Source organism: Aspergillus campestris (assembly GCF_002847485.1).
Source record: "Aspergillus campestris IBT 28561 chromosome Unknown P168scaffold_1, whole genome shotgun sequence".
NCBI lineage: Eukaryota > Fungi > Ascomycota > Eurotiomycetes > Eurotiales > Aspergillaceae > Aspergillus > Aspergillus campestris.
The window spans coordinates 4,599,485-4,625,692 of record NW_020194336.1 but is presented as its reverse complement, the minus strand read 5'-3'; the positions used below and the strand labels follow the sequence as shown (position 1 = coordinate 4,625,692).

General features: G+C 53.1%; 10 protein-coding genes across 10 annotated transcripts; 7 read left to right on the top strand and 3 right to left on the bottom strand.

Moving 5' to 3' along the window:
* Positions 1 to 1,970: 1,970 nt before the first annotated feature.
* Positions 1,971 to 4,121, top strand: cprA (NADPH--hemoprotein reductase cprA; the record flags this gene model as incomplete). Its single annotated transcript, XM_024833235.1, has 2 exons — positions 1,971 to 3,761; positions 3,825 to 4,121. 2 exons carry the CDS (start codon positions 1,971 to 1,973, stop codon positions 4,119 to 4,121), a joined length of 2,088 nt encoding a protein of 695 aa, XP_024697902.1.
* Positions 4,122 to 4,735: 614 nt separating this feature from the next.
* Positions 4,736 to 8,810, top strand: P168DRAFT_263686 (DDB1/RSE1 family protein). Its single transcript, XM_024834816.1, has 5 exons — positions 4,736 to 5,070; positions 5,159 to 5,826; positions 5,893 to 7,802; positions 7,871 to 8,317; positions 8,417 to 8,810. The coding sequence occupies exons 1-5, from the start codon at positions 4,976 to 4,978 to the stop codon at positions 8,717 to 8,719; spliced, it is 3,423 nt and encodes a 1,140-aa protein (XP_024697901.1). The 5' UTR covers positions 4,736 to 4,975; the 3' UTR covers positions 8,720 to 8,810.
* A 102-nt stretch (positions 8,811 to 8,912) lies between these two features.
* On the bottom strand, positions 8,913 to 10,052 carry P168DRAFT_287364 (uncharacterized protein). Its single transcript, XM_024836556.1, has one exon. The coding sequence runs from the start codon at positions 9,737 to 9,739 to the stop codon at positions 9,131 to 9,133; it is 609 nt and encodes a 202-aa protein (XP_024697900.1). The 5' UTR covers positions 9,740 to 10,052; the 3' UTR covers positions 8,913 to 9,130.
* Positions 10,053 to 10,351: 299 nt separating this feature from the next.
* P168DRAFT_315316 (CENP-S family protein) lies at positions 10,352 to 10,958 on the top strand (the record flags this gene model as incomplete). Its single annotated transcript, XM_024839886.1, has 4 exons — positions 10,352 to 10,381; positions 10,443 to 10,566; positions 10,715 to 10,748; positions 10,841 to 10,958. The coding sequence occupies 4 exons, from the start codon at positions 10,352 to 10,354 to the stop codon at positions 10,956 to 10,958; spliced, it is 306 nt and encodes a 101-aa protein (XP_024697899.1).
* Positions 10,959 to 11,810: 852 nt separating this feature from the next.
* On the top strand, positions 11,811 to 13,237 carry P168DRAFT_294929 (uncharacterized protein; the record flags this gene model as incomplete). The annotated part of the gene is made up of 5 exons (XM_024837995.1): positions 11,811 to 11,972; positions 12,054 to 12,087; positions 12,175 to 12,423; positions 12,487 to 13,053; positions 13,104 to 13,237. The coding sequence occupies 5 exons, from the start codon at positions 11,811 to 11,813 to the stop codon at positions 13,235 to 13,237; spliced, it is 1,146 nt and encodes a 381-aa protein (XP_024697898.1).
* Positions 13,238 to 14,370: 1,133 nt separating this feature from the next.
* Positions 14,371 to 15,192, top strand: P168DRAFT_278801 (uncharacterized protein; the record flags this gene model as incomplete). The annotated part of the gene is made up of 2 exons (XM_024835718.1): positions 14,371 to 14,816; positions 14,871 to 15,192. The coding sequence occupies 2 exons, from the start codon at positions 14,371 to 14,373 to the stop codon at positions 15,190 to 15,192; spliced, it is 768 nt and encodes a 255-aa protein (XP_024697897.1).
* Positions 15,193 to 15,394: 202 nt separating this feature from the next.
* P168DRAFT_301837 (uncharacterized protein) lies at positions 15,395 to 17,393 on the bottom strand (the record flags this gene model as incomplete). Its single annotated transcript, XM_024838577.1, has 5 exons — positions 16,927 to 17,393; positions 16,570 to 16,849; positions 16,133 to 16,500; positions 15,740 to 16,044; positions 15,395 to 15,437 (listed from the first exon to the last, which is right to left on the bottom strand). The coding sequence occupies exons 1-5, from the start codon at positions 17,086 to 17,088 to the stop codon at positions 15,395 to 15,397; spliced, it is 1,158 nt and encodes a 385-aa protein (XP_024697896.1). The 5' UTR covers positions 17,089 to 17,393.
* A 441-nt stretch (positions 17,394 to 17,834) lies between these two features.
* Positions 17,835 to 19,086, bottom strand: P168DRAFT_332918 (putative extracellular protein; the record flags this gene model as incomplete). The annotated part of the gene is made up of 1 exon (XM_024841670.1): positions 17,835 to 19,086. The coding sequence occupies one exon, from the start codon at positions 19,084 to 19,086 to the stop codon at positions 18,034 to 18,036; it is 1,053 nt and encodes a 350-aa protein (XP_024697895.1). The 3' UTR covers positions 17,835 to 18,033.
* A 1,306-nt stretch (positions 19,087 to 20,392) lies between these two features.
* Positions 20,393 to 22,240, top strand: P168DRAFT_230304 (UV-endonuclease UVE-1; the record flags this gene model as incomplete). The annotated part of the gene is made up of 2 exons (XM_024833227.1): positions 20,393 to 20,614; positions 20,684 to 22,240. The coding sequence occupies 2 exons, from the start codon at positions 20,393 to 20,395 to the stop codon at positions 22,238 to 22,240; spliced, it is 1,779 nt and encodes a 592-aa protein (XP_024697894.1).
* A 1,036-nt stretch (positions 22,241 to 23,276) lies between these two features.
* On the top strand, positions 23,277 to 26,011 carry P168DRAFT_263680 (phosphatidate phosphatase App1 family protein; the record flags this gene model as incomplete). Its single annotated transcript, XM_024834815.1, has 2 exons — positions 23,277 to 25,288; positions 25,412 to 26,011. 2 exons carry the CDS (start codon positions 23,277 to 23,279, stop codon positions 25,953 to 25,955), a joined length of 2,556 nt encoding a protein of 851 aa, XP_024697893.1. The 3' UTR covers positions 25,956 to 26,011.
* Positions 26,012 to 26,208: the final 197 nt, after the last annotated feature.

The following is a 26,208-nucleotide window of genomic DNA, read 5'->3' as shown; positions in this document are numbered from 1 at the left end:
ATCTGTACAGTGTTATGAAGTATGTATGTAACTTGTTCTTTATCAAAACGACCCTCTCTGGTTGATTCTCTTCGTGAAACTTGAGTAAGCCAAGTCTAATCTTCAATGATTCGGATTTATTTTGGGCATTATAGAGGAACAAATAGCTAGGTTTTGATATTTGTTGGGCTCTATTATCAGCGTTGAGAAGATAGCACGAAGATATATATTGGAAGACACCCGCCTTCACCAAGAAAAGTCCCGCCAAAGCCTGGAAACGTTGTCCATGAGCAATACAATATTGCAGATATTCTAAAACCGCGCGAGAAATCAATTAAGCCACACGACTATGTCTATAAGAAGAAATAGCAGTATAGCGAAGTATGCGCATAGCCGAAACTGGATGGGCTATAAATACTCAATGTTCAGAATAACCTTACATAAACCTTCATCTCACCACATAACTAAACACCAGTGTCTCGAATACCCTAAGTATTGATACTGACAGTCCTAACATGCCTAACAGACTACAGTACGGAGTAGATCTTGTTATTGCGGGGACTGGCCAAGCACCGACAACACTGATTGTTGGGTGGCGGATCAAGAGCCGCAGCATGCGGAATCAGCCCGTACTGTCGGAAGTCCGTGGGAAGCCCAGTATGTGCATGTTTTGGTGGCGGAGACGGAACTTCCGGCGGAATGATTGCAGATACGAAGTGTCTTCAACAGCCTTAATGCAATGGAGGAACCAATAATGGCTAGTGCCAAGGTTAGCACATGTGTCAATGATTGATACTGGGTTTTAGAGGAGAACAGTCTTCACATTCCCAAGATCGACAAGGCTGTACAGCATCCTGGTTACTCCTCAGTAAGTGTTGCGGGAGAGTCACATGGATGTACCGACTATGGATGCACTAGGAATGCGTAATTATTGAACTTGCCGCCTGAATCTCCCCGCTACATTCCATGGCCCTTTTGCTTCTATATCCAATGATACTCCGTACTGTGGTATAAACCTGGCAATCCAAAGGAAAGTAAAGGCAGTTGAAAGGCGGAACTCGGCTAGGATCTTCGTTCGGCAGGATACTCGGGAAATCAATCTCCATCTGATCCTCTTCTTTGACTCTGCCCTACTATAGTATAGTACTAACTACTAAGGTATTTGCTGAGCGCCGAACTCCCTTCCGAACCACAGACTTCGCCTTGGTCCATGCCGGACTTCCCCACACGGTCTCGTGGATATATAATACCGGGGACTGACACTATTTAGTACCTTTCTTACTTGTTGAATTTCCCGCCTCAACATTTGGGAGATCTTGTCGGTGTACTATCGTTCTGACTAGACTGACCACCCTTGCGTTCAATCGGCTATCGAACAAGGTATGTGCATGACACTTCACCTGCACTCCCCTGTCTCCCTGTCTCGTTTAATCCTATTGTCCTCGGGATTTCTCCCGCCACCCACCTTGACCTGACCTGACCAAGACTAAAAAGGTAGAAAACCGTTTCGCTGACATAAAGTAATGAAGATTACATCGGAAAGGCCACGATCGCCTGTATCATTGCCTCTTTCTCCCCTAGTTTCTCTCTTTGCTGCAATCTCACGCATCTTCTCCGGTTAGCGGCTCCCGACTAAGTATGCGGTCGGCTGCTTAGATCAGACCACGACTTCTCTTCCCTTTCCCTCCTCCGCTTTCCCTTCGGCTCTTGGGGGTCTCTTCCTGTATTTTTTTTTTAACTCCCTTTTCTTTCTTTTCTTCTTCCTTCATTTCTTATCCTTTTCTTTTTATTCCTTTTTGTCCTTCGATTGGTCTTTCTCCGTGTGAATTAGTGGTTGGTTTCACTTTTCCCACCCGGAGTTCCCCAAGTTTATCGACCGGTGGAATCAGGGGGTTCTTATCTCTTGTCCGCGTCGGCTGAAGGTGCCTTTCCATTCTTAACCCCCCCTCTTCAATCTCCGCTCTCGGGACACAAACAAAGAAACCGCGATCATGGCGCAACTCGACACCCTCGACATGGTCGTCTTGGTCGTCCTCCTCGTGGGCTCCGTCGCTTATTTCAGCAAAGGAGTCTACTGGGGGATCCCCAAGGACCCGTATGCGACCTCCGGCGCGGCGATGAATGGCGCCGCCGCGGGTGGAAAATCACGCGACATCATCGAAAAGATGGACGAAACGGGAAAAAACTGTGTGATCTTCTACGGTTCGCAGACTGGAACGGCCGAAGACTACGCCTCCAGACTCGCCAAGGAAGGTTCGCAGCGATTCGGCCTTAAGACCATGGTGGCGGATCTGGAAGACTATGACTACGAAAACCTGGACAAGTTCCCCGAGGATAAGGTCGCTTTCTTCGTTCTCGCCACCTATGGTGAGGGAGAGCCGACCGATAATGCGGTGGAATTCTATCAGTTCTTTACCGGTGAAGACGTCGCCTTTGAGAGTGGCGCCGCCGCCGAGGAGAAGCCTCTGTCCTCCCTCAACTTTGTCACTTTCGGTCTCGGTAACAACACCTACGAGCATTACAACGCGATGGTCCGTCAGGTCGATACAGCTCTTCGGAATCTCGGCGCCAACCGTATTGGAACTGCGGGTGAAGGCGACGACGGCGCCGGCACCATGGAAGAAGACTTTTTGGCCTGGAAGGAACCTATGTGGACCGCGCTCTCCGAGGCGATGAGCCTGCAGGAGCGCGAGGCCGTCTACGAGCCCGTGTTCAACGTCGAGGAAGATGAGTCCCTCAGCCCCGAAGATGACACCGTCTACCTCGGCGAGCCCACCCAGGGCCACCTCCAAGGCAGCGGCAACGGTCCTTTCTCCGCCCACAACCCGTTCATCGCCCCCGTCGTCGAGTCTACCGAGCTCTTCAACGTCAAGGATCGCAACTGTCTGCACATGGAAATCAGCATCGCTGGAAGCAACCTCACGTACCAGACTGGTGACCACATCGCGATTTGGCCGACCAACGCCGGCGCCGAGGTCGACCGATTCCTGCAGGTCTTTGGTCTCGAAGGCAAGCGTCATACCGTTGTGAACATCAAGGGTCTCGATGTGACTGCCAAGGTTCCCATTCCCACGCCCACCACCTATGATGCCGCCGTCCGTTACTACCTCGAAGTCTGTGCCCCCGTGTCTCGTCAATTCGTGTCGACTCTCGCTGCCTTTGCCCCCGATGAGGAGAGCAAGGCCGAGATTGTGCGCCTGGGTAGCGACAAGGACTACTTTCACGAAAAGATCACCAACCGGTGCTTCAACATCGCGCAGGCTCTTCAGACCATCACTCCCAAGCCGTTCACTGGCGTTCCGTTCTCCCTGGTCATCGAAGGCCTCACCAAGCTGCAACCCCGTTACTACTCCATTTCGTCCTCGTCTCTCGTGCAAAAGGATAAGATCAGCATTACCGCTGTTGTCGAGTCGGTCCGCTTGCCTGGTGAATCGCACATCGTCAAGGGTGTGACCACCAACTACCTGTTTGCTCTGAAGCAGAAGCAGAACGGCGATCCTTCCCCCGACGCCCACGGATTGACCTACTCGATCACCGGTCCCCGCAACAAGTACTATGGTATCCACGTTCCCGTCCACGTCCGTCACTCGAACTTCAAGCTGCCCTCCGATCCCTCGAAACCCATCATCATGGTTGGTCCTGGCACCGGTGTCGCGCCCTTCCGCGGCTTTATCCAAGAGCGCGCTGCCTTGGCCGCCAAGGGCGAAAAGGTTGGCACGACTCTGCTGTTCTTTGGGTGCCGCAAGAGCGACGAGGACTTCCTCTACCAGGACGAATTTAAGGTATGTTCCCTAATTCACCACAGCCTGTTGATATGCTTGATATCGCTGACCCATGACCTCTAGACCTACCAAGAGCAACTCGGCGACTCGCTCAAAATCATCACCGCCTTCTCGCGTGAGTCATCCCAGAAGGTGTACGTCCAACACCGACTGCGCGAAAACTCCGAGCTCGTCAGCGACCTCCTGAAGCAAAAGGCCACGTTCTACGTCTGCGGCGACGCCGCCAACATGGCCCGTGAAGTGAACCTGGTCCTCGGCCAGATCATCGCAAAGCAGCGCGGTCTCCCCGCCGAGAAGGGCGAGGAGATGGTCAAGCACATGCGGAGCAGCGGCAGCTACCAAGAAGACGTCTGGTCGTGATACCACCTATTTCATTTTTGTGTCCACTTCCTAACATTATTGTGCCACGACTTCCCTCCTCTTTTTTTTTCACGTTTAGATGATGCTCGCATATATACTCCGCCAACCAATTTCTTCTCCACGTTTTGAGCTCCATGGCGTGATTTTTGTATGATTGTGAACCTTTTGACCTTTCGCACAGTCGATTTACCCGATGGAAAGAATAGGATAGAAAAGAGGTCAATTGGCCCAGGGCTTTTTTGGAGAGATTTGTGTGGAACTATCGTGCCCTGCTGGTTTGGTAGGGAGATATACATATTTAATTGAAATATTTCAATACTTATCACATTTTCTTTTCTTGCTGTATTTTAGTTGGTTGTGTATAAGCGTGGTAGGCTGTTGAACCCAGCGCTGTTCGAGGTCAATTATTCCTTATTTCTTGTTTTCATCCTCGTTCTATATTTCTCACCAACAGTATGTTGAACATGGTCAAGTAGGTATCAAACTAGGTAGTTGAAGAGGTCAGTTCGGGAATAAAGCGGAGTTAAAAGGCCTGGAAGGCACAAGAACCGCAAGCATCGTCATTCACTCACCTTAAACGCGGAGTCTCAATCCTGCCAGCTCCAACTCCTCTCCACCCCACTTCTCCAGTCTTTCACTTACAGACTACGAATTACAAGCGCGCCCTACACGGAGATTACCATATACACGCATCATTCCTCAAGTGTATAAATTTCCCGACACAGTGCCTCGCAACCAATATCGCTAGGCGGTCGGGATCAGCCGTGGTCGCGCGATCATCCGAGCTGTGCCTCTAATGCGGAGAGCGCTCGCACCGAAAACGTTCCTCGAGAGATAAACCCCACCGACGCAACATGTCCTATGTCGTGCCCATCCACCAAGCGAGCAGTATTCGCCATGCCCTGAAGCTGCACTTTTTGAAACCCGAGGAGGAGAGCTTGATTGTCGCGTTAGTGAGCCCCCCGCCTTCGCTTCATGCGACGCCCGCCCTCGGTGTCGAGAGAAACACAATAGAACCTAACAGTACGGTCTTACAGCAAAGTCAACCGACTCGAGGTCTACGCCCTCAGCCCAGACGGCCTTAGCCTCGCAGCATCATGTGCCCTCAACGCTCGGGTAACAATGCTCGCACGACTGCCCGCGCCCGCCAACTCCCCAACAGACCACCTCTTCGTCGGCACAGACCGCTACACATACTGCACGCTAGCATGGGATAGCTCTACAAACCAGATCCGCACGCAACGGAGCTACGTCGACGTGTCAGACCCGGCATCCCGCCAACCCCTAATGGGAAACCGGTGCCTGATCGACCCCAGCGGACGGTTCATGACGCTGGAGATGTACGAGGGCCTGATCGCCGTGATACCGATCGTGCAGCTACCGGGCAAAAAGCGAGGACGGGCGCCCGCGCTGCCGTCCGGCCCTGATGCGCCGCAGGTGGGCGAGTTGGGGGAGTTGACCACCGCGCGGATAGACGAGCTGTTCGTGCGCTCTTCGACGTTCCTGCATGTGCAGTCGGGCGCGCCGAGGTTGGCGCTGCTGTATGAGGATAGTCAGAAGAAGGTGAGGTTGAGTGTTCGGGAGTTGCAGTATACGGCTGCTACGATGAGTTCGAGTGCCGATGCGACGTTTGCGCATATTGCGGATTTTGCGCAGGAGTTGGATCTGGGTGCTTCGCATTTGATTCCGGTGCCTGCTCCGTTGGGTTTGTTCCCTCTTACTATTCTTATCTTGCATTGGGCGTGAGCAGTATAAGGTCTAACATGAATAGGTGGTTTCCTCATTATCGGCGAAACGTCTATCAAGTACGTCGACGACGACAACAACGAGCTTATCTCCCGGTCTCTCGCCGAGTCGACTGTCTTTGTGGCTTGGGAGCAAGTAGACGGCCAGCGATGGCTGCTTGCTGACGACTACGGAAGGCTGTTTTTCCTGGTGCTGAAGCTCGGCTCTGAAAGCCTTGTGGAAGAGTGGGACCTCCATCTGCTGGGAAACACGTCTAGAGCGTCTACACTCGTATATCTTGGCGGTGGGATAGTCTTTGTGGGCTCGCACCATGGCGATTCCCAGATCCTACGAATCGGGGACGGTTCGTTCGAGGTGGTGCAGACCCTGCATAACATTGCTCCTATACTGGATTTCACCATCATGGATCTTGGTAACCGCGCAAGCGAGAGCTTTACTCATGAATTTTCGTCAGGCCAAGCTCGGATTGTCACAGGCTCGGGTGCCTTTGACGATGGGACCTTGCGAAGTGTCCGCAGCGGTGTCGGCATGGAGGAGCTGGGTGTCCTAGGTGATATCGGGCATATCACCGACCTCTTCGGGCTGCAGGTGCAGGCCAAGGGTGACTATCTGGATACCCTCCTCGTCAGTTTCGTCGACGAAACGAGAGTGTTCTCCTTCAGCCCCGACGGCGAGGTTGAAGAGCTGGAACAACTCCTGGGCCTAAGTCTCTCGGAATCTACGCTGCTCGCGGCCAACCTGCCCGGAGGACGGATCCTCCAGGTGACCGAACGAAGGGTCCTCATCGCAGACGTCGAAAGCGGCATGGTCACCAACGAATGGACACCGCCAGACCAGAAAATCGTCACAGCCGCTTCCGCCAACGAATCCTCGGCCGTTCTCGTCGTCGACGGCGAACTGGTCACCGTTCTAGACATCAAGAACGAAGCACAAGTCATCGCGCAGAAGCACTTTGGCACAGACTGCCAGATCTCCGGCGTGACCGTCCTCTCGTCCCCAGCAGACGTCTGCATAGTGGGATTCCCACAGCTAGCCCAAGTCTCCGTGCTGAAACTTCAAGACCTCTCCGAGCTACACACAACATCACTCGGCCCAGCAGGCGAAGCCTTCCCGCGCTCCGTGCTCGTCGCAGACGTCCTCGCAGACAGCCCACCAACCCTATTCGTCTCAATGGCCGACGGAAGCGTCATCACCTACTCGTTCAACCCACAAGACTACACCCTCACAGGGATGAACAAGCTGATCCTCGGCTCAGAGCAACCAACCTTCAAAAGACTCCCGCGCGGCGACGGACTCTACAACGTGTTCGCAACCTGCGAGAACCCAAGCCTGATCTACGGCTCTGAAGGCCGCGTCATCTACTCTGCCGTGAACTCCGAGGGCGCCTCGCGCATCTGCCACTTTAACTCCGAAGCGTACCCCGGTTCCATCGCGATGGCTACGGCGCAGGAACTGAAGATCGCACTAGTTGATAAAGAGCGGACGACTCAGATCCAGACTCTCCCTATCGGCGCGACAGTCCGTAGGGTCGCATATTCGCCGTCCGAGAAAGCCTTCGGCATCGGGACTATCGAGCGCAAGCTTAAGGACGGCGCGGAAATCGTCACGAGCCGGTTCGTCCTCGCGGACGAGATCCTCTTCCGGCGGCTAGACTATTTCAGTCTGCGGCCGGAGGAGCTGGTCGAGAGTGTTATCCGGGCGGAGTTCCCAGTGGGCAAAGACGAGAGCGGGCGAGACGCTTTCAAGGATCGGTTCATTGTTGGGACGGCTTATCTAGACGATGATGGCGATGAGGAGTCCATCCGGGGCCGCATCCTTATCTTCGAAGTTGATAATGGAAGAAGGCTTACGCAGGTTGGAGAGCTCCCTGTTAGGGGGGCGTGTCGGGCGCTGGCTATGCTGGGTGATAAGATTGTAGCAGCGCTTGTGAAGACGGTAGGCCACACTTTCTTCTTTCCCCCTTTTTTTCTTTTGTATACAGCAGAATACTAACCCCGTCCCAGGTCGTGATCTACAAAGTCATAAACGACCGACTCAGCGCAACCAAGATCGAAAAACTCGCCAGCTACCGCACCTCGACCGCACCAGTCGACCTAACAGTAACAGGCAACGTGATCGCCGTCTCAGACCTCATGAAGAGTCTCTGTCTCGTGGAGTACAAAGAAGGCGAGGGCGGGCTGCCAGATACATTAACGGAGGTTGCACGGCACTTCCAGACCGTGTGGGCGACCGCGGTGTGCTGTATCGCGGAGGATACGTTCCTCGAGAGCGACGCCGAGGGGAATCTGATTGTTCTCCGGAGGAATCTTACAGGCGTCGAGGAAGACGATAAGCGGAGACTGGAAGTTACGGGGGAGATTTCAATGGGCGAGATGGTCAATCGGATTCGGCCGGTGAATGTGCAGCAGGCGGGGAGTGTGGTTATCACGCCGAGGGCGTTTTTAGGGACGGTATGTCTTTCTCTCCTCATTCTTTCGTCTTCTCCAGCCCTCCATCCCAATACATCCCCCAGTCAACATCCTATTCTAACCACACATCTTGAAAAACAGGTCGAAGGCTCAATCTACCTCTTCGCGATGATCAACCCCGAACACCAAGACTTCCTCATGCGCCTGCAAGCGACAATGGCCAACCGCCTCACCTCCCTCGGCGACATGCCCTTCAACGAATACCGCGGGTTCCACACGATGACGCGCGAAGCGAAGGAGCCGTACCGGTTTGTGGACGGGGAGCTGATCGAGCGGTTCCTGACGTGCGAGGCAGCTCTGCAGGAGGACATTGTTAGTTCCGTGGGGGCGGGGGATGTGGATGAGGTGAAGGGGTTGATTGAGGGGTTGAGGAGGTTGCATTAAGCGTTCGAGATACTCGGAACTAGAGTTGTTTCTGTTGTTCTTCTCGTCAGTTGGGCTGTGAGATGCTGGTCCTGTTATGCGTATGATTTATGAGGTTTATTGATTTGTTTGTGAATGTGTGGTTTATATATATTTTTGTAGACTGTAGTTCTCTGATGTAAAGGGGTTATACTACGTGACTGTAAGAATGCTTCGAATATTTAGTTGAAATCTATGGTAGGTAGATGATTATATAGTACATGAGCCTTTGGCAGACGCACAGAATATGGCAAGGAGTCACAGTATTATAAAATACACAATTAAGACATCACAAAGACAATTAGAACTCATTAAGTGCAGCACAACCACATTAACCTTTCTTCTCCCTTAAGAGTAAAGAAGGGTGGACCCATAAGCAGTCTCGACAAACACTCACTCATCCTTCGCAGCCTGCTCCTTCGCAGGCGTAGCCTCACCCTCCGAATCACTCCAATCCAACAGCTCCATAAGCTTATCCTCGGAAAGCGTCGCCTTGCCCTTCGCCTCCTTATTCAAGCTCTTCGCATGCTTCTTCTGCCTTCTGCGCGCATTATCCGCCAACTCCGGCACCCCACTAGCAGTCGCAAAGTCGACCTCATCCTCCGCGCCCTCCCCATTCTCCAGCTCATCATCCGTATTTTCCACCTCACCAAGCACCTTCCCCTCCCCAGCAGCCTTGCCCCCACCACGCAACGCATTAGCAGAAACCTTGGCCTTCCCGCCGGCTTCAGCCTCCGCCCTCTTCTTCCTCTCCTTCTCCAGCTGCTTTCTGCGATCGCGCTCGCCCATCTTCTTGAAGAGGGCCTCGATGTAGGGGCGGGCGATGAGGTAGCCCACGACGGAGAGGATGACTTTCGTCCAGCGGTTGACGCTCACGTCTGCGAAGGAGCCGTAGAAGTTTTTCACGAAGCGGAGGACGATCGTTTCGAGGAAGGTGTAGATTTGGTGGAAGAAGTCGGAGGCTGCGTCGGCGGCGAGTTCGCCGGGGTCGCGGGTGGCCATTTTCTTTCTTTCTTTTTTTTTTGTGGGTTTGTAGGAGTGTGTGGTGGTGGTGGTTGTTTTTAGAGGGGCGGACTGAGATGTAGGGATAGTAGGCTAGCGGTGAGGTTAAGGTGGGGGTTGCGTTCCTGTTAAGGAAGACAAGATAGATGTGGGAGTAAATAGGGACACAATATCAATATCCCTGATGGTAGAAAGAAAATAGAGAGAAAATCCAGAACAGGACAACAATCCTATTCAGAATCAGGACAAGGGGAAGAAACCAATCGACCCAGCAAGAACAGCAACTTTGATGCCGGGATTCCGGGCACCAGAGCGGATCGGCCAGCTCAGCGGCCGCTTTCACTGACCGCTCGGGAAAAGCTCTCATGCCGGGCCGGGTTTAGCGTGGGCTGGATTAATGTTGATCCGTGAGTATTCTGTAGACCAATCAGAGGATGTTTCGCTGGATGCGCTTGAACGCGTCGTTCGCGTGCCATCCTGCTCTATTCTATCACTTGAGATACCTCGTGTTGTTGCGTGGTTGATACTGTTTCTACGTCTGTCAATATCTCTCAACGTTGACATCACTACACGAAGCTACTTCAACATCTGACCACTCGTATAATCCCGACAATGGACGTTGAAGAAGCCGGTCTAGAAGAGGTATGCATATGTCTCCAGTCTTCATACTCCGTACAGTTACTAAGTCGTATTGTCTGTACAGCGCCTCAAGTCTGCCCTCTGGCTGTCCATTGGAAAAATTGTGGACGAAGAAACAGTCAAATTGGGCGCAAATGCCACTCCCCAGTTTATCGGGGCTCTGACGGAGATGGTCTGGGCGCAGATAGGTATGTCCCTAACTGGTCGTACTATTGATTGTTTCTATTCGTTGATTGTTTCTATTCGTTTATTGTTTCTATTCGTTTATTGCTTCTATTTGTGGATGTTTTTATAAAGCACGTGTACTCTGATATAAACTAACCGTGGTTGATGCAGAAACCGTCAGTCAAGACCTGGAATCATTCGCCAAGTAAGTGCATATCCTGGGGGTGGCTTCCCATCTCGCGCCAATATTTGGTATCGCTCGATCGGCTATGGAACCGTACGCTCACCTCGTTCTAGACACGCCGGTCGCTCGACTATCAATCTCTCCGACGTGATGCTACTGGCTCGCCGCAACGAAGGACTGGAGTCTATCCTGCGTGCTTTTATCGACCAAGAACGGGACGAAGAAGCCTGACCTGTTCTTGCAAGCCACAGGCTACACTCATACAGCGGAACAAAGTCCCGTCCCCTCTCCCCGCGCCCGCGCAAGATACTACCATCTGATTGGTGGACCACCGTTACCACCACTCCAAGCTGACAGGTTTGTGATGAACCCCCAATAACCTGCCTATCATCGTGAATTTCTAACTTCTAACCGGTCGACGAAGTAGATCGAGACCGACCTCGTGGTCGACCCGTGGCGGGCAAATCGGCAGAATCCCATTCGCGACCGACTTATGACGACAACACCCGTAACCCCACACATCAACTATCGCGGATGGCAAAAGTACACAACCAGGAGCTACAGTACTTCCAAACACCCGGAAACTTTGATGTCATCCTGCCGTGGTGACAATGTCCAGCTGACCAGCTCTTCCCTGGTCATCTTGCGTCCAAAGCCAATTGCTTACCCTTCCCATCGATCTGACGATATGGATATCGTATCCGGTTCCATGGTCGAGCGCAATCTCTAGATCTTAGCATCATAGCTGGTGTAAAAGCGGGTATCAGATGAACAAATTCATCGGACCCAGCCAATAGGGTCTCACGATAAGACAACTTTGAATGCAGACAAGTCGTTGTCCTCCAGGATGGCCTTGAGCAACGCTGAGCCAACAGAGCCAACACCGTTAACGTCATGAGAACGTCTCCCACCATCTGGAATATAAGATCTGTACACGATAGACCGTAGCCCACGATCCCCAGACGATATCGTCACTTTTACTTGCCCTCCACACGATCTAATGAACCAACCCAACAACAATATCCCTCAGAGTCTATAGTATCAGTAGCAGAAACAACAGCGCACAGCTGCGATCCTTGAATCATGTCGAGCACCGCCACCAATTCAGACACCCTTTACACTACCCTGAAGACGGATCGTTCCATGAGCACGGCTCAGTCCATGAAGTCCGTTCGCTTCCACGGACCGGGGGACATCCGAGTCGATGTTGTCGACGAACCTGTGTGTGGGAAGGGGCAGGTGAAGGTATGTCAAGTTCCTAATTAGCGACTAAACGAACTTTATAGTGCCCTGGAAGGCATGCGCTAACGCAACGTCGGGATATAGATGCGCCCAGCGTATGTTGGGATCTGCGGTAGCGGTGAGCCGACTCCAATCTTCAACCTGTTTTGCCTTTCTTTTTTACACGTTAGGCAAAACAAGGAAGCCCAGACTAATATCTATGTAGATCTCCACGAATACAACTCAGGACCGGTGTTGATCCCGAAGAAGCCGCACCCACTCACGGGAACGTCCTACCCGGTTACACTGGGCCATGAATTCGGCGGCATCGTCGAGGAGATCGGAGAGGGCGTCACGCATGTATCGCCCGGACAACGGGTCGTCGTGCGACCGACGATCTACGATGGGACGTGCCGGGCTTGTCAAATGGGCTACAATTACTGCTGTGAGAACATCGGGTTTATCGGATTATCAGGTATGTCCCTTCGATCTAGCCTGTGAGCAGCAATCGGGGGAAATATACTGATGTGGTCCGTAGGATACGGCGGCGGTCTATCCAAGTACATCGTCGCACCGGCAGAGCACTTCAACCCCATCCCGGATAGCATCTCACTCAAGAGTGCAGCGCTCATCGAGCCCTTAGCGGTCGCATGGCACGCCGTCAACGTATCCCCGCTAAAGCCCAACGACCGGGTGTTCATGATCGGAAGCGGACCGATCGGGATTGGCGTGATCCAGGTGCTGAAGCTGCGCGGGGCCGGGCAGATCATCGTGTCCGAGATGATGGGCAGCCGGAAACGACAGGCGGTTGAATTCGGCGCGACAGACGTCTTGGACCCCCGCGAGGTGGACGTCACGAAGCGGGTGCGGGAGCTCACGGACGGCATGGGCGCGGATATCATCTTCGATACGGCTGGGGTGGAAACCGCGCTGAATGGCGCGATCGGCGCCTGTCGGAGTCACGGGACGATTGTGAACATCGCGGTGTGGGAGAACCGACCGGCTATCCGGGTGAATGACCTGATGTACAACGAGGTGAAGTATACGGGATCGGCCCTGTATGATGATGCATCCTTCCAGGATGTGATTCGCGCGTTGGACCAAAGTATGTCAACTCTCCTCTCCTGTGTACAAGGTAGAATACTAATTCCGTAGAACAACTGCAGCCGGAGAATATGATCACGACGACGGTCAAAATGGACGACGTGGTTGAGAAAGGGTTCAAGGCGTTGTTGGAGGACCGAGAGAACTACTGCAAGATCCTGGTGGATGTGCAGGGATGTCAGTAGCTAGCTGTATGAGTGACGTATTCTTGTACGGATAGTAGGGTAGTAAATAGTTGTAATAATAGTGGACTATCTCATATGGGGATTCCCGTTCCAACAGACACGCGTTGCGGATACATCATATTCTAGGTATGGAGCTTCATGAGACCATTATGACGGCAAAGGGGCGCAGGCGTGGCTGTGTCAGTCACGTTGTGTGGCTGGTGGACGTCAACATTACCACAATAACACAAGTAGTGAGAAGTACCTCTAGGTAGGACTGGACGGATTCCGGAGTCATTCCGGAGTGATCCGCGGTTACAAGAGTCCCAAAAATAAATTAATCTGCAACTGAAGGGAAAGACCCCCCTAATGGGATTGCCTAATTTTAGGAACCACACCCATGCATGTGAATTGCCAGAAGACCATGGATGGAGTAATGATGGCACTGCGAAGACCCACTTAAACGTCCTCCCAGTAACTGCTGTCCAGAATCACGTATAATCACTAATCACACTTCCTCGTAATGCACTTGACTAATCAGGGGTGCTGCACTGCTGAGTCACCATTCTGCCGGTTCCACAGGGCGGTCAGGCCAATCATGACGGGGATGACATCACTTTCGTCTCATCTGGCTAGTTGTGATAGTCCGATGGACTATGGAGTGGATATCCTTTCTTCGTTCCAGGTTACTGTTTTTTTTTCTTCTCCTCCCACTTCTTACTTCTCTCCCAATCATATCATCCGGCTTCCCTCCTCCATCCGTGGATCGTCGCCCTGGCTGTGTCACTGTCCACTGTCCACAGGATCAGGGCCTCCACCGATCTACTTCCAATGTTGCTCCAATGGCTCCATCCTTGTTGTCTGCTTGGGTCTCGAAACAATCATGTAATTCTGCTGCCTTCTATGGCTAGAGTTCCGACCGGTCTCCTCCTCGGAGGACGGATGACCCTGGATGGCGCTGGTCTCAGCCTTACTACCTTAATTTAAGAGTTTTACCTCCTGTCCCCAGTGTGTCGCCGGTGGAAATCCTGTCAACTATTATTTATACTTGTGTCGTCTGCCATCTGCTGGTACACACCTTGATCGATTTTTCCTGAGACTGGCTCTCTGATTAAGCAACAACCCCAAACCAGCTAAAAATCAACAACGCCAAGATGGGGTTTGGCGGCGCCGTACTACGATTCGTGAACCTCGCCGTCCGCATTCTTCAATTCCTCGATGCCGCCGTCATCCTCGGTATCTACTCATACTTCCTGGCCGTCCAGAGCAAACATGAACAGGAGATCCCGCAATGGATGAGAGCCGTCGAAGGTCTGGCGGGTGCTAGCGCCCTCTACGCTCTCCTGGGCACCCTCTTCACCTGCTGCGTGGGAGGTGTGGCCTTCTTCGCCGCCATGGCCATCATCCTCGACGTGGCCTTCATCGGCGCCATGATCGCCATCGCCGTGCTCACCCGTGACGGCGTCCAGACCTGCACGGGCAAGAAGATCGACACCCCGCTGGGATCCGGCCCCAGCGGCGAGGAGTCCGCCTCCAAGGTGTCGTTCGAGTACGCCTGTCAGTTAGAGAAGGTCGCCTTTGCCGTGGCCGTCATTGGAATGTGAGTAGCCTGTTGCCTGCATACCTTGTGCCACGCAATCACTAACATAAATAGTTTCTTCTTCCTCCTCTCCATCCTGTTCCAGGTGCTCTACGCCCGCTACCACAAGCGGGAGAAGCGATTCGGCCCCTCCCCGGCCAACGGATACACCTACGGCACTCGCCGCCGTGCCTTCTGGCGCCGTAACAAGAACAACCCGGATAGCGGCAGTGCCGACGACATGCTGCCGGGTCACCCGACGCCGAGCGATGTCGAGCTGGGTGCTAGCAGCGAGAAGTCTGGCGGTCTCTTCGGGAAGAAGAAGGCTCCTGCTGCTGCTCCACCGGCCCAGAACAAGTTCGGATATGGTAGTTCCGCCTATACGGGTAACTACTAGGTTGGATGAACCAGCTTGGCATGCGTTGGATGGGGAAAGATGTATCCGGTGAACAGACCTGGAAAGAAGATAAAAGTACGGTGGCTACTGAACCAGCGACTTAATATATTCTCTTTTGTTGGATTAGCCTGTACACATGACGGTTCACTCGTCTTGATCCATACTCAGACGATGTGTATTCGTCAACGATTTAATGAATGTCTTATAATTTGATACCAATGAACTTATCACCAGACAGATCCTTCCTGCACAACAAGGTACATGCTACGTATGTCCTCACCTAGGCACCCCGAATCAACCCCCTCACCTCCCCCCACAAACCCCATGACAACACCCATGAACAAAAAACCCACCCCTCCCATCCCCCCAAGCCGTAATCAGCCCATCCGCCCACGTCCCAGTCACCTCACACAAATCCATAGTCGTAACCCTCATCTCAACGCACGCCGGCGTCACCCCCAGAAACTCCAACCCGTCGAACCGGGTCCCCCCCCCCGACGACGACACAAGATACCACGGGTTGAAGGGGGTGGGGTCGCGCACGTACCAAGGCTTCGTTGCCATCTTGGCGTGCATTGCGAGGTATGCGTGCTGGAAGGGGGCGCTGCGGGCTGTGTGGATTACGGTGCGGAGGGTAGTGGATTGGGTTATTATGTGGTTGTCTTCATTCTTTTCGTCCTCGTGATGATGCTTTGATGGTGTGTTATCGGACACTGACATGCACGGCGGGACGAAGATTATCCAGAAGGGATTGTGGAGGTCCGCTGGGGACTGGGGTTCGAGATCTCTAGCGATGTTCATGGAGAACCTAAAGACGGCATTGGGGTCAGAGGGGAATGCTTTCGTCATGGCCTGCATATTTACTTAGTCTTTAGCAGTCCAAATGTTGACCACAACATATATATATATATATATATATATATATATAGGGCATGCTCACCCTGCGAACAATCCCCATCAACAAATCCCCCCGCGTAACTTTCAGACCTCTACCCTCAGCCCCAGCAGCAAGCCGATCAATGACAGACGCAGGGACATGGACAGTCTTCTCTACACGAGGATCGATCTGCGTTAGTCGCAGGAACCACACCCAGATCATCATCCAAAGAAAGCCTATCCAGCCGGCGCCGCAGACAGATGGAAGCATGTTGATCATTTCCTTTGTCAGGGCTGCGTTGGCCTGCGGGGTGTCAAGAGGCGGCTTCTCTTCGTTGCCGAGCTGGGGCTGGGCGGGTCGACGGTGGATTGTGTAGGGGATGGGGGTTCCTTTTAGGAGGGTTGTGTATGCTTTGAGGATGTGGTGGTGGCCTATCTTCGTAAGTAGAGTATCTTTTCATGACTGATATATGTATATATATGTATATCGACTAGACACACCTGCGGCATCACACAGCGGATGTTGAATGATCGACTCGAAGATCCACCCGTCCTTGAATCCAACCACCTTGGCCGACAGAACAGGCGGAAACAGCAGCGTGGAAAGACGATACGGAAAGCGCAATAGTGACCGGAGCGTTGCGCGATCAGCGTCGCTGAGACATGCCAGGCTATCGGCGCATTGGGCCAACGACGGCATACAGCTATCCAGTGTCTCCGGGATTGACTTGGCTAACCAGCTGTTTTCTACTGCGTTCGGGGACGGTATGAAACGCGAACGCTGTGACCATCTCAGTCGAGTTAGTACTCCTCCAATACATTATATATGATAATGATGATGGGATAACAGTGTCGTACCACCATATTTAGTCGCGTGGCCAACAGAGGCCATGCCTCCAGCAGCTGTCGATGACATGCGTATAGCTTCCCCAGATCGAGTTGACCGCAGAATATTAGCAACACGCTGCCTTGAAATACTTGTTGACCGGCGAGGTCTAGACAGTGTGGTTGTTGCTGCATGGGTGCTGTCCAGAAGTATGCGAGCAATTCATGTCTTGAATCGAATTACTGCGATATCCCTGAAGCCAGAACTAGGGCTGGCGGGCTCGCGTGATGTGTATTGGTGCCTCGAGACTGTCATTCCTGGCTGCGGATGGATGACTCGAGCTCGATCTGCTTTATCCGATATTGGGCCTCTTGCATGAGATCGGTCCATCCTTGGAAAAATGAATAATACCACTTAGATATAAAGGGGCTCTTTCTCATGATACAGGACTGCATGGTGAGGATGTTCGACATTTGCTTCCCCTGGCGGATTTGGTCTCTTTTCCTGTCATGATAATTTCCACGAACTTGGAAAGCTTTAGGGTTTGAGATAATTTAGTAATATATGAAGAAATTGCGTTCTTCTTCTTGTTCTTGATTATTACTATTATGTTTTATAGCAAGGACCGTATGTGCTAACCAACTGAACCCCTGCGCTAGACCTCTATACCCCGGCCATCTACTACACCAAGCATGATATCATGTCTCAAAGTCGCAAACTCAGAACGAGGCAAGTCTCAGAAATAACGAATGATTTGGAGGAATGGTTCAATCATCATCCAGAATACTCCAAATATGAATTCTTAAATGTTTGAGGTACTTCCCATCATGTTCTAAACACAGGGCATAGTACCCCGTAAATCAGAGACTTACGATGGATGATTACACGATACGACTGCGAAAGAGCCAAAGAAACTTGTCAATTCAAAGACCAAACTCCCGAGTAATATAAGTAAAGACACTGTGCACAATAGTATTCAATCTTGAGCAAGACACGACAACAACATTATTGTAACAAGACATAAGGGAAAAACAAAAGAGATTGGATATAAAATATGGCGCTGAGGCCACAATAAGAACAGCCCCGATCGACGACCTCCAAAATACAAACGAGGAAAGGAAAAGAAAAGAAAAGATAGTCTACAGCGCGTACATGCGGCCATGACGGCAGATGGTGCCGGGGGCCACGGCGCCCATGAAATGCGGAGCGCCATGATCACACATGGACCACGACAGGCCATTAGGCTCGCAGATGATGGTACCGTCTACGCAGCCGGCAGCGTGGAACATGTGTGCGAAACCGTTTGCGATGCTATTGAGGAACGGATAGCGTGCTGGTCCGTGAGTATCGTGCGTCTTGGGGCCATGGCTGGACGACGGGGAGGCGGACGAAGGCGCGGCGGAGGAGGCCACGCCGGAAGAGGAAATCATGTGGGCATGGGACGACGAGGGTGCGGCCGACGAGCTCGTGGAGTTGGAGCTAGTTTTCGCGGAACGGGAGGACCCCAGGAACGGCGCGCTTCCTTCGCATTCGTAGCCCTTGTCACCTCCAGCCTCACCCTGCACGGAGGACCCCGGCTGGGGGAATTTGACGGCCTGGCCTTCGATGGTGCGACATTTGCCCGGGCCGTTGTTGTTGGCCTGGAAGATTTCGGGCAGGCTGTCGAAACCGCCGCGACGGATTAGGGACCGGGTGGACTGTTCGCGCTTGGAGTGGCCGCCGCCGATGGTGACTTGCGCGCAGTTCATGTACATCTCGCGGTTGCCCACCTTGTTGAACCACGACCAGGAGAGGAGGGCCTGGCCGGACTTGGCGTCTTGGGGGATCTTGAACTTGTATTTCTTGGCCTGGGGGCATTCACCCAGCATCGAGTGGATCACACGGAACGTCTTGCCCTGGTCGTAGGACAGGCCGATCTGACAGGAACCGCCGTTGTGAGTCGCGCTCCCTTGCAGTTCCAGATCGTACTCTTGGCCGGGGCTGTAGTTGGCCACCGATTTGAATTCGTCCTTGGCGTAGCCCTTGCACGGATAGTCGGAACCATCGGTGGACAACGGGTTGGTGTAGGAGTAATCCTTCTGGCCGCTTCCATCCTTGTTCAATGGACTGCGAAGAGGGTAGGGGTTGGACATTTGGATGTGTCCTGACACTGAAGAGGCCAGGAGGCCTAGAGCTACCACAGACCACTTCATTTTGAAAATATTCGTCAATTGCGTCTGCGCGGTGTTAGTTTCTCTGACTTCTCAGGGTAGATATCATACTGAGCATGAGCAGGCTTACCCTTTAATAATCACGGAGTCTCGATTAAAAGAACCAAGGATAGCGAGAAAGGGACCCGGGAGAAAGAGGAATGACAGAGGAATATACCGTTGTCGGAGAGCAGGGAGTATATAAACGCAGGGCCACAAACAGTCGATCTCCCCGAGTATTTGACACGCACGTTCCCGGCAGGGAACAGGGGCCTCTCAGACATCATCGATGAATGGCATGTATACGTCCCCGATCCAGCATGCACCAGAGCCTGCCGAGAATGGACGAAGGAGTGTTGTTTACCATTTCCTTGACCGGAAGAATGCTGCAAAGACTTGTACCCCAGCAATCACCCCCTAGTGCCAACATTCTCATAGATCCAGGATCAAACTTTCCAGTTTCTAATCTTGTTTTGTGGCACCGAAGGGAATGAATGCATCCAGCATCACCTCTTTGGCACAAACATTCCCATCGAATGGCGGTCCTAGCGCTGGTTCATGTCTTATCCTGGATATGTTTGACTGAATTATGGAGAGGAGCCTAAGCTGACATGACCTTGTTTTTGGGTGTATGGAGAGAGCATGATTGAAGTTAGTCCAAGGTGGAGGTTTTGAGGTAAAAGAAACCAGATGGATAGATGGCTCGCCAGTTGGCGGATATGGCCCGCCAACTGGCCAGTCGAATCGCGACCCGGCGCGGCAACGGAACGCGTCTTAATTACATCTTCGATCTCTCCGTCTCTCCCTTACTCTTGCAAATCACACTCATTGTCTTTCTATTTATGTCCGCATCTTTCCCCATGCCGAGGGAAATGATGCGAGAGGATCTTTCTTGTGTTTAACTTATCCCTTCGTTTAACTTCTGTTTCACCCTAGATCAATCCAATCGCTTTCTCCCTGCTGGATGTTTAGGCGGCTTTTTTCTCACCAGCAGAGGAGCTTCGGTCGTGCGCATCAACATGCGGTGCATTCCTGTGGGGGCTGGGAATCTGGCTCCCCCCGCCAAATTCGCCACTGCTTTCGGAGTATGTGGATGAAAAATCCCGTTGTCGTGGCGAACCAGAACATCCTCTTGCGCTGCCCTCGTTACCAGAGACGATCAGCTTCTGTGGCGGCTCACTCAACTCCTGGACATTCCAACTCTCGACGATCATTGAGCTTTCGGATACCCCCATCCCCTCTTACCCACTTGCCAAGTTCAAGGCGATCATTCGCATTTTCGGCAGTGTTCAGGGGTACAACGAGAGCGATGGCCAGTATCCCAGGTGAAGAGACACAGACGCAGGAAGGCGGTGCGGAGTTCGGCCCAAATGATTCGCTTCCTGCTGGATCTGGTGACCCGACGGCCTTGGACCCAGAGTCCGACGACAATGTTCCCATCGAGGCTGAGGAACTTCAGGAGGCCTTATCACGGCCACCGGCGGTCAACAGCAGCTACCTTCCCCTCCCGTGGAAAGGAAGACTGGGTTATGTAAGTTGTGATAACTCGCGTGGATTGTAACGCCCCATTTTTGCTGACGCAATCATCCATGGGCAACAGGCCTGCTTGAATACGTATCTGCGTTACTCCAACCCACCCGTCTTTTGCTCTCGGACCTGTCGCATTGCCTCCATCTTGGAGAATCGCCATCCGTTGCAGGACCCCTCACAGCCGGCCCATCCGACCAAGAACCGCCCCGATAAGACCCAAACTCCCGATGTTGTGCGAGGGCAGGCTTTCGTGGAGGCCTTGGGCCTTGCGAATGCGCGCGACCTTGTGAAATTGCTGCGCTGGAACGACAGATATGGGATCAAGTTCATGCGCATAAGCAGTGAAATGTTCCCATTTGCCAGCCATAAGGAATATGGTTATAAATTGGCCCCATTCGCCTCAGAGGCCTTGGGTGAAGCTGGGCGTGTCGTTGCTGAACTGCGCCATCGCGTGACCGTCCATCCCGGCCAGTTTACCCAGCTAGGCTCTCCCAGGACGGATGTAGTGGAGAGCGCGATCAGAGATTTGGAGTATCATTCGGAAATGCTTGAACTCCTTAGATTACCGCCTCAGCAAAATCGCGATGCGGTCATGATTCTCCATATGGGGGGCGTGTTTGGCGACAAGGAAGCGACCCTGGAACGATTTAGACAGAATTACCGGACGCTCCCCCAGGATATCAAGAATCGCCTCGTGTTGGAAAACGACGACGTGAGTTGGTCAGTGCATGACTTGTTGCCAATCTGCGAGGAGCTGAATATCCCACTCGTCTTGGACTATCATCATCACAATATCATTTTCGACGACAGCCAGCTTCGCGAGGGTACCTTGGATATCATGGGTCTATACGATAGAATCAAGGCGACATGGACTCGCAAGAACATCACCCAGAAGATGCACTACTCAGAGCCTATTGCCTCTGCCATCACCAAAAGCCAACGTCGGAAGCACAGTGACCGAGTGTCAACGCTTCCCCCATGTGACCCGACGATGGACCTGATGATTGAAGCGAAGAACAAGGAACAAGCCGTGTTCGAGCTGATGAGGAATTTCAGGCTTCCTGGACATGAGCTTGTGAACGACATGATCCCCTATGCCCGCACGGACGAGAACAAGCCATTCAAACCGCCTCGCAAATCGGCAAAAAAGAACGGGGATTTTGTCGATCTGGAGAGCCACTTACCTCCCCCGCGTACAATCCCCGATGACGAGGTGGGCATGGGAGGCCCTGATCGGCGAGTCTACTGGCCTCCCGGTATGGAAGAATATTTGCGACCGAAGAAGGTCATCCGCGCGAAAGCGCCCTCCAGCCCTCGCAAACCTCGTACGCCTAAAAAGACGGCCGACACCAACAACGGGGAGACGTCGCTCCCTGACGGCAACGTGGAGGGTGAGGCACCGAGTCCACCTTCTAAAGGAAAACGGACCCCTCGGGGCGCTGCTACTCCCACCAAGAGATCGAGTAGAAAACGAAAGGTCAGCTCGCCTCTTTCTACACCGGATCCATCAGAAAATGAAGGGTCGGATGATGCCATTGCAGAGAAACCTGCACGCTCTCCGAGCAATGGCGTGCGACGGAGTCGACGTACGAAGACCGTCAACTATGCCGAGGAGAGCGAGGCGTAAATGCTTTGTTTTTACTGCCTCGATGTGACGGACTTTCTTCATGAATTGATATTTCAAATATTCCGGATGACCCTGACGATGCGACGCTTTTGGATCCCGACTTTATACCCTATGTACCTTAATTCCTGTACAATATAAATTCACATAATTTAGCCCATCCCATGAAAATTACTAAACATGTAGATCCGGAATATTTTTAGCACAGTTCATATGAAAACCACCTATGCCCACGCACGCCCCTATGATGTTATGATAACGAGGGACGGGCTGGACGCGGCGATTTGCCCCACAGCGCCCGCGGCTTCGAAGCTGGAAACCCGTCGTAAACCAAACTACCCACATACGCATCATAACAGCCTAGCATCTGAGAATAGCTCAAATCGCACAGGTAATTGTTGCCTCCGACATAGCTTATTCTTCCAAGGCATTGTGCAGTAGCGCAAATCTGCTTACCTTGTCATTAGGTAAGTAATTCTTGATCCAATGCTGAGACAACAAGCGTCGCCGACTCCTTCCCCAGGAACAGCAGGAGGCCACCGTGACCCCTCAACCAATATTCTCATTACTTACATCTCCCGACTTAGATTAAACCAAACTGCCACAGGCGACACAAAATCTGGCTCCAAAATTGAAGCCGCCTCCGCGCAGCTTGTGGCGCGCACCCCCGCCGCCGTCGACCAGACCCCCATTGACCCCACGGCCGTTCCCTCGCCTTTCCCGATTGCCGATCCGCACAAACCCAGGACCTTTCTTCCGTATCCTCCGGGCGCTACTTGGACCGCAAACGAGTCGACGAGCCCAGTCGCGCGCTTGGAGCCTCCGCCACGAGACCATCCCCTCTCTCCGCCACCGGGCGCAGTCCCGCATCTACCGCGCGATCGTCCAGCATCAATTGAACCGAGCAAAGAGACGACGATCGGGGCGTGGACGTCTCGTCGAGTACATTGTTGGGAAGCGACGACAGTTGGGCAGTGGACGTGTCCTTGACAGTCCAGCGGGTGGGAAGGAGACGACGGCGCGGGGAGGAATCGACCCAATGTCTCAGTACAGGGCGCAGGAACCGCCCGCTTTGGGTCCAGCGAGTGGTGCTGCACCAGGTGGGCGCCGGCAGAAGGTGTACGGGTATTTGAAGGCCGCCAATGAGCTTCGCCAGACGTACGCCGCACAGTGGACGGCGCAGAGAAATGGCCAGCGGGACTGGAACGAGGAGTTTCTGAGGAATACCCCGGGGGCGTTCTCGGATGTTGAGATTGCACGGGCTGGCGATGAGGAGATGGTGGTATTTCCGAGTTACGCTATGCGGTTGGCCAAGGGTGGTAACGGGCAAGCTGCTGCGAGACGGCGCCGCGATTCGACGTCGACGCTGGATGAATACCATGGTACCGAGGATGAGCCCGGGATGGGGATTGCGGAGTTGGAGGAACTTGAGGACGAGAGTGTTATTGTCGCTGCTGATGTTCGCGGGTGGGTGTATTCGCCTCACCGCGGGCCTATGACTCGCAAGCATCGCTTGATGATTGCGCTCGCTCGGAAGCTGAGTGGGATACCGGCCCCGAACGTGAATACGAGTGAGGGTGAAGAGGCAGATCCCGACGCTGGACGGACGGAGAAGACGCCTGGGAGAGGGGAGGAGGAATTCGTTGACTCGGAGGCGCAGTCAATCATCAAACAAGCGGAGGGAAGGGCCGATACGCCGTGGAGAGAGAACCACTTGGCAGAGAAGGACGAGTCGGGGCCTCCAGGTCGCCCTCTGGGGAGGACGACAGCGACGACATCAGCAGAGCCTCCTCAGCTGAGCAAGGATGAGCTGTCTATAGCCAATGCACACCTCATGGAGAGACTACGGCCGTTCCTGACGAACCCAATGGCCGGATTGCCTGTGACGGTTTTCTTTTTCAACGATGAGAAAAGTCAGTCAAGGAGTGTCATCACCGACGAGTCTGGTCATTTCAGCCTCCGCGCTGGGTTATCCTTCGTTCCGACCAATGTTCGCATCCTGGCATCGGAAGAGCTTTCTGCTGTCAAAGCTGTCCAGGTCGTTGACCCGACTGGCATCAGTTTGATTAGTGATATCGACGACACAGTCAAACACTCTGCCATTGCACATGGTGCCAAGGAGATGTTTCGAAATACATTCGTGCGCGAACTCGGCGACTTGACTGTGAACGGTGTTGCTGATTGGTACAATGAGCTGTGGAAGATGGGAGTTCAGATGCATTATGTATCCAATGCGCCGTGGCAGCTTTACCCTTTGCTGGACCGCTATTTCAAAATGGTTGGGCTACCTGCTGGCTCCATCCACCTGAAGCACTACAGTGGCATGCTACAGGGGATCTTTGAGCCAACGGCCGAACGGAAAAAAGGACACTTAGAGCAAATCCTGCGCGATTTTCCGTCACGCAAGTTCATATTGGTTGGCGACAGTGGGGAGGCTGACTTGGAAGTATATACGGACATCGCTTTGGCAAATCCGAAAAGGATTCTGGGGATTTTCATCCGTGACATTACAACGCCGATCCGAAGTCGTACCGGGTTCTTCGACAAGTCAGTGAAAGATCTGGACAGAACTTCGGCTGCCAGCCAAAGTGCGCCGCAGCTCGTCGACGATTCTGATACAGCAGCGCCCAGCCCGCCGACATTGCCGCCGCGTCGAGATCTCCAACGGACAGAGTCGACTCCAGATGCCAGAAGCCTTGATAACGCGGATCTCATTGAGCTTCGGGACGACGAGGACCCCAGGCCAAAGACAGCAGATGCGTCGAAACCGCTTGCACCACGGGCACCGCCAAACAAACCATCCAAGCCATCGTCGTTACGCACTGTCTCCAGCAATCTCGATACAGGGGAGAAAGATGATTCTTCCTCGTTGTCGGTTCCCGAGCCTCCTCCCAAGCGCAAGCCAGTCCCGCCACTGCCCCCACGTCCTAGCTCCTCGCTCAAGCCAGAATTCTCTGAGAGAGAGCCGGACCCATCTACACCTCCCAACATTCAGCGTCTGGGCCGGTCCACGACAGAAATAAATCAAAGCAGACGAGACCCAGAAGAAGCGTTCCCTTCTACAGAAAGGGATCCAGCGATGAACGAGAGACACCCATCGAACGTGAAAAGCAGCCGTGCCCTCCGCCCACCACCCGATTTACCCTCACGTCCTAAACCCGTCCTCGCCAACAGCACCACCAACCCACCCCTCGCAAACGACCAGCGGTCATCACGGAAACAGCCCCCTCCACCGCCACCCCCTCGTCGAACCGGCACGGGCAGCTCAACAGTAAGCACCAGCTCAACACCACTACCATCCACAACCACCAACCGGTCTGGGCCCCAGAACCCGCCCCAGCAGCAGCAGCAATCCTACCCCGCCGCAGCAGCAACAGCCGCCCTGCAATACGCATCCGCAGCATCGCAGTTCGCATCCGAGCGTCTCCCATGGCCATCATCCTCATCGTCAACCCCCTCCAACACCCTCCGCGCCACATCATCAAGCACCTCACTCCGCCAATCCAGCACAACACCCAGCCTAGACAGCAGCTACGCGTCTCTGCCCACGAAGCGCGAAGAAATGTGGCAGCGCCGCTGGGAGCGCGCGCACGATATCCTCACTCACCACGGCGTCGTGCTGGCCAGCTGGCGCGAGGGCAAGGATATGAAAGATGTGAGTGTGTGGTTGGTTAAGGAAGCGATGAAGGGGGAGGGTGCGAATGCCCCGCGTGAGTAGAGGCGGGTGTGGTGTATTATCTTTCTCGGGTTAGATATCGGTTAGTGAGGTTGGAGGGTGTGAACGTAAATCGTGTACATACTATCTTTGCTGGCTTCTATACTTGTGCTGTAGATGTTTACGTGTATAGTAGACTAGAAATCTCATTGCATTGACTGGCACACATGTCAACACATAATTTATATACATAAAGACAAAGAAAATGGAATGATAGGTACCTAGGACTATTGTTGTGGAATATGAATATAAGTAT

Coding starts and splice junctions, on each gene's coding strand:
- P168DRAFT_287364 (XM_024836556.1), bottom strand. CDS start 9,739: ATGGCCACCCGCGACCCCGGCGAACTCGCCGCCGACGCAGCCTCCGAC.
- P168DRAFT_263686 (XM_024834816.1), top strand. CDS start 4,976: ATGTCCTATGTCGTGCCCATCCACCAAGCGAGCAGTATTCGCCATGCC. Junction 5,071..5,158: donor GAGGAGAGCTTGATTGTCGC/GTTAGTGAGCCC, acceptor ACGGTCTTACAG/CAAAGTCAACCGACTCGAGG. Junction 8,318..8,416: donor CGAGGGCGTTTTTAGGGACG/GTATGTCTTTCT, acceptor CTTGAAAAACAG/GTCGAAGGCTCAATCTACCT.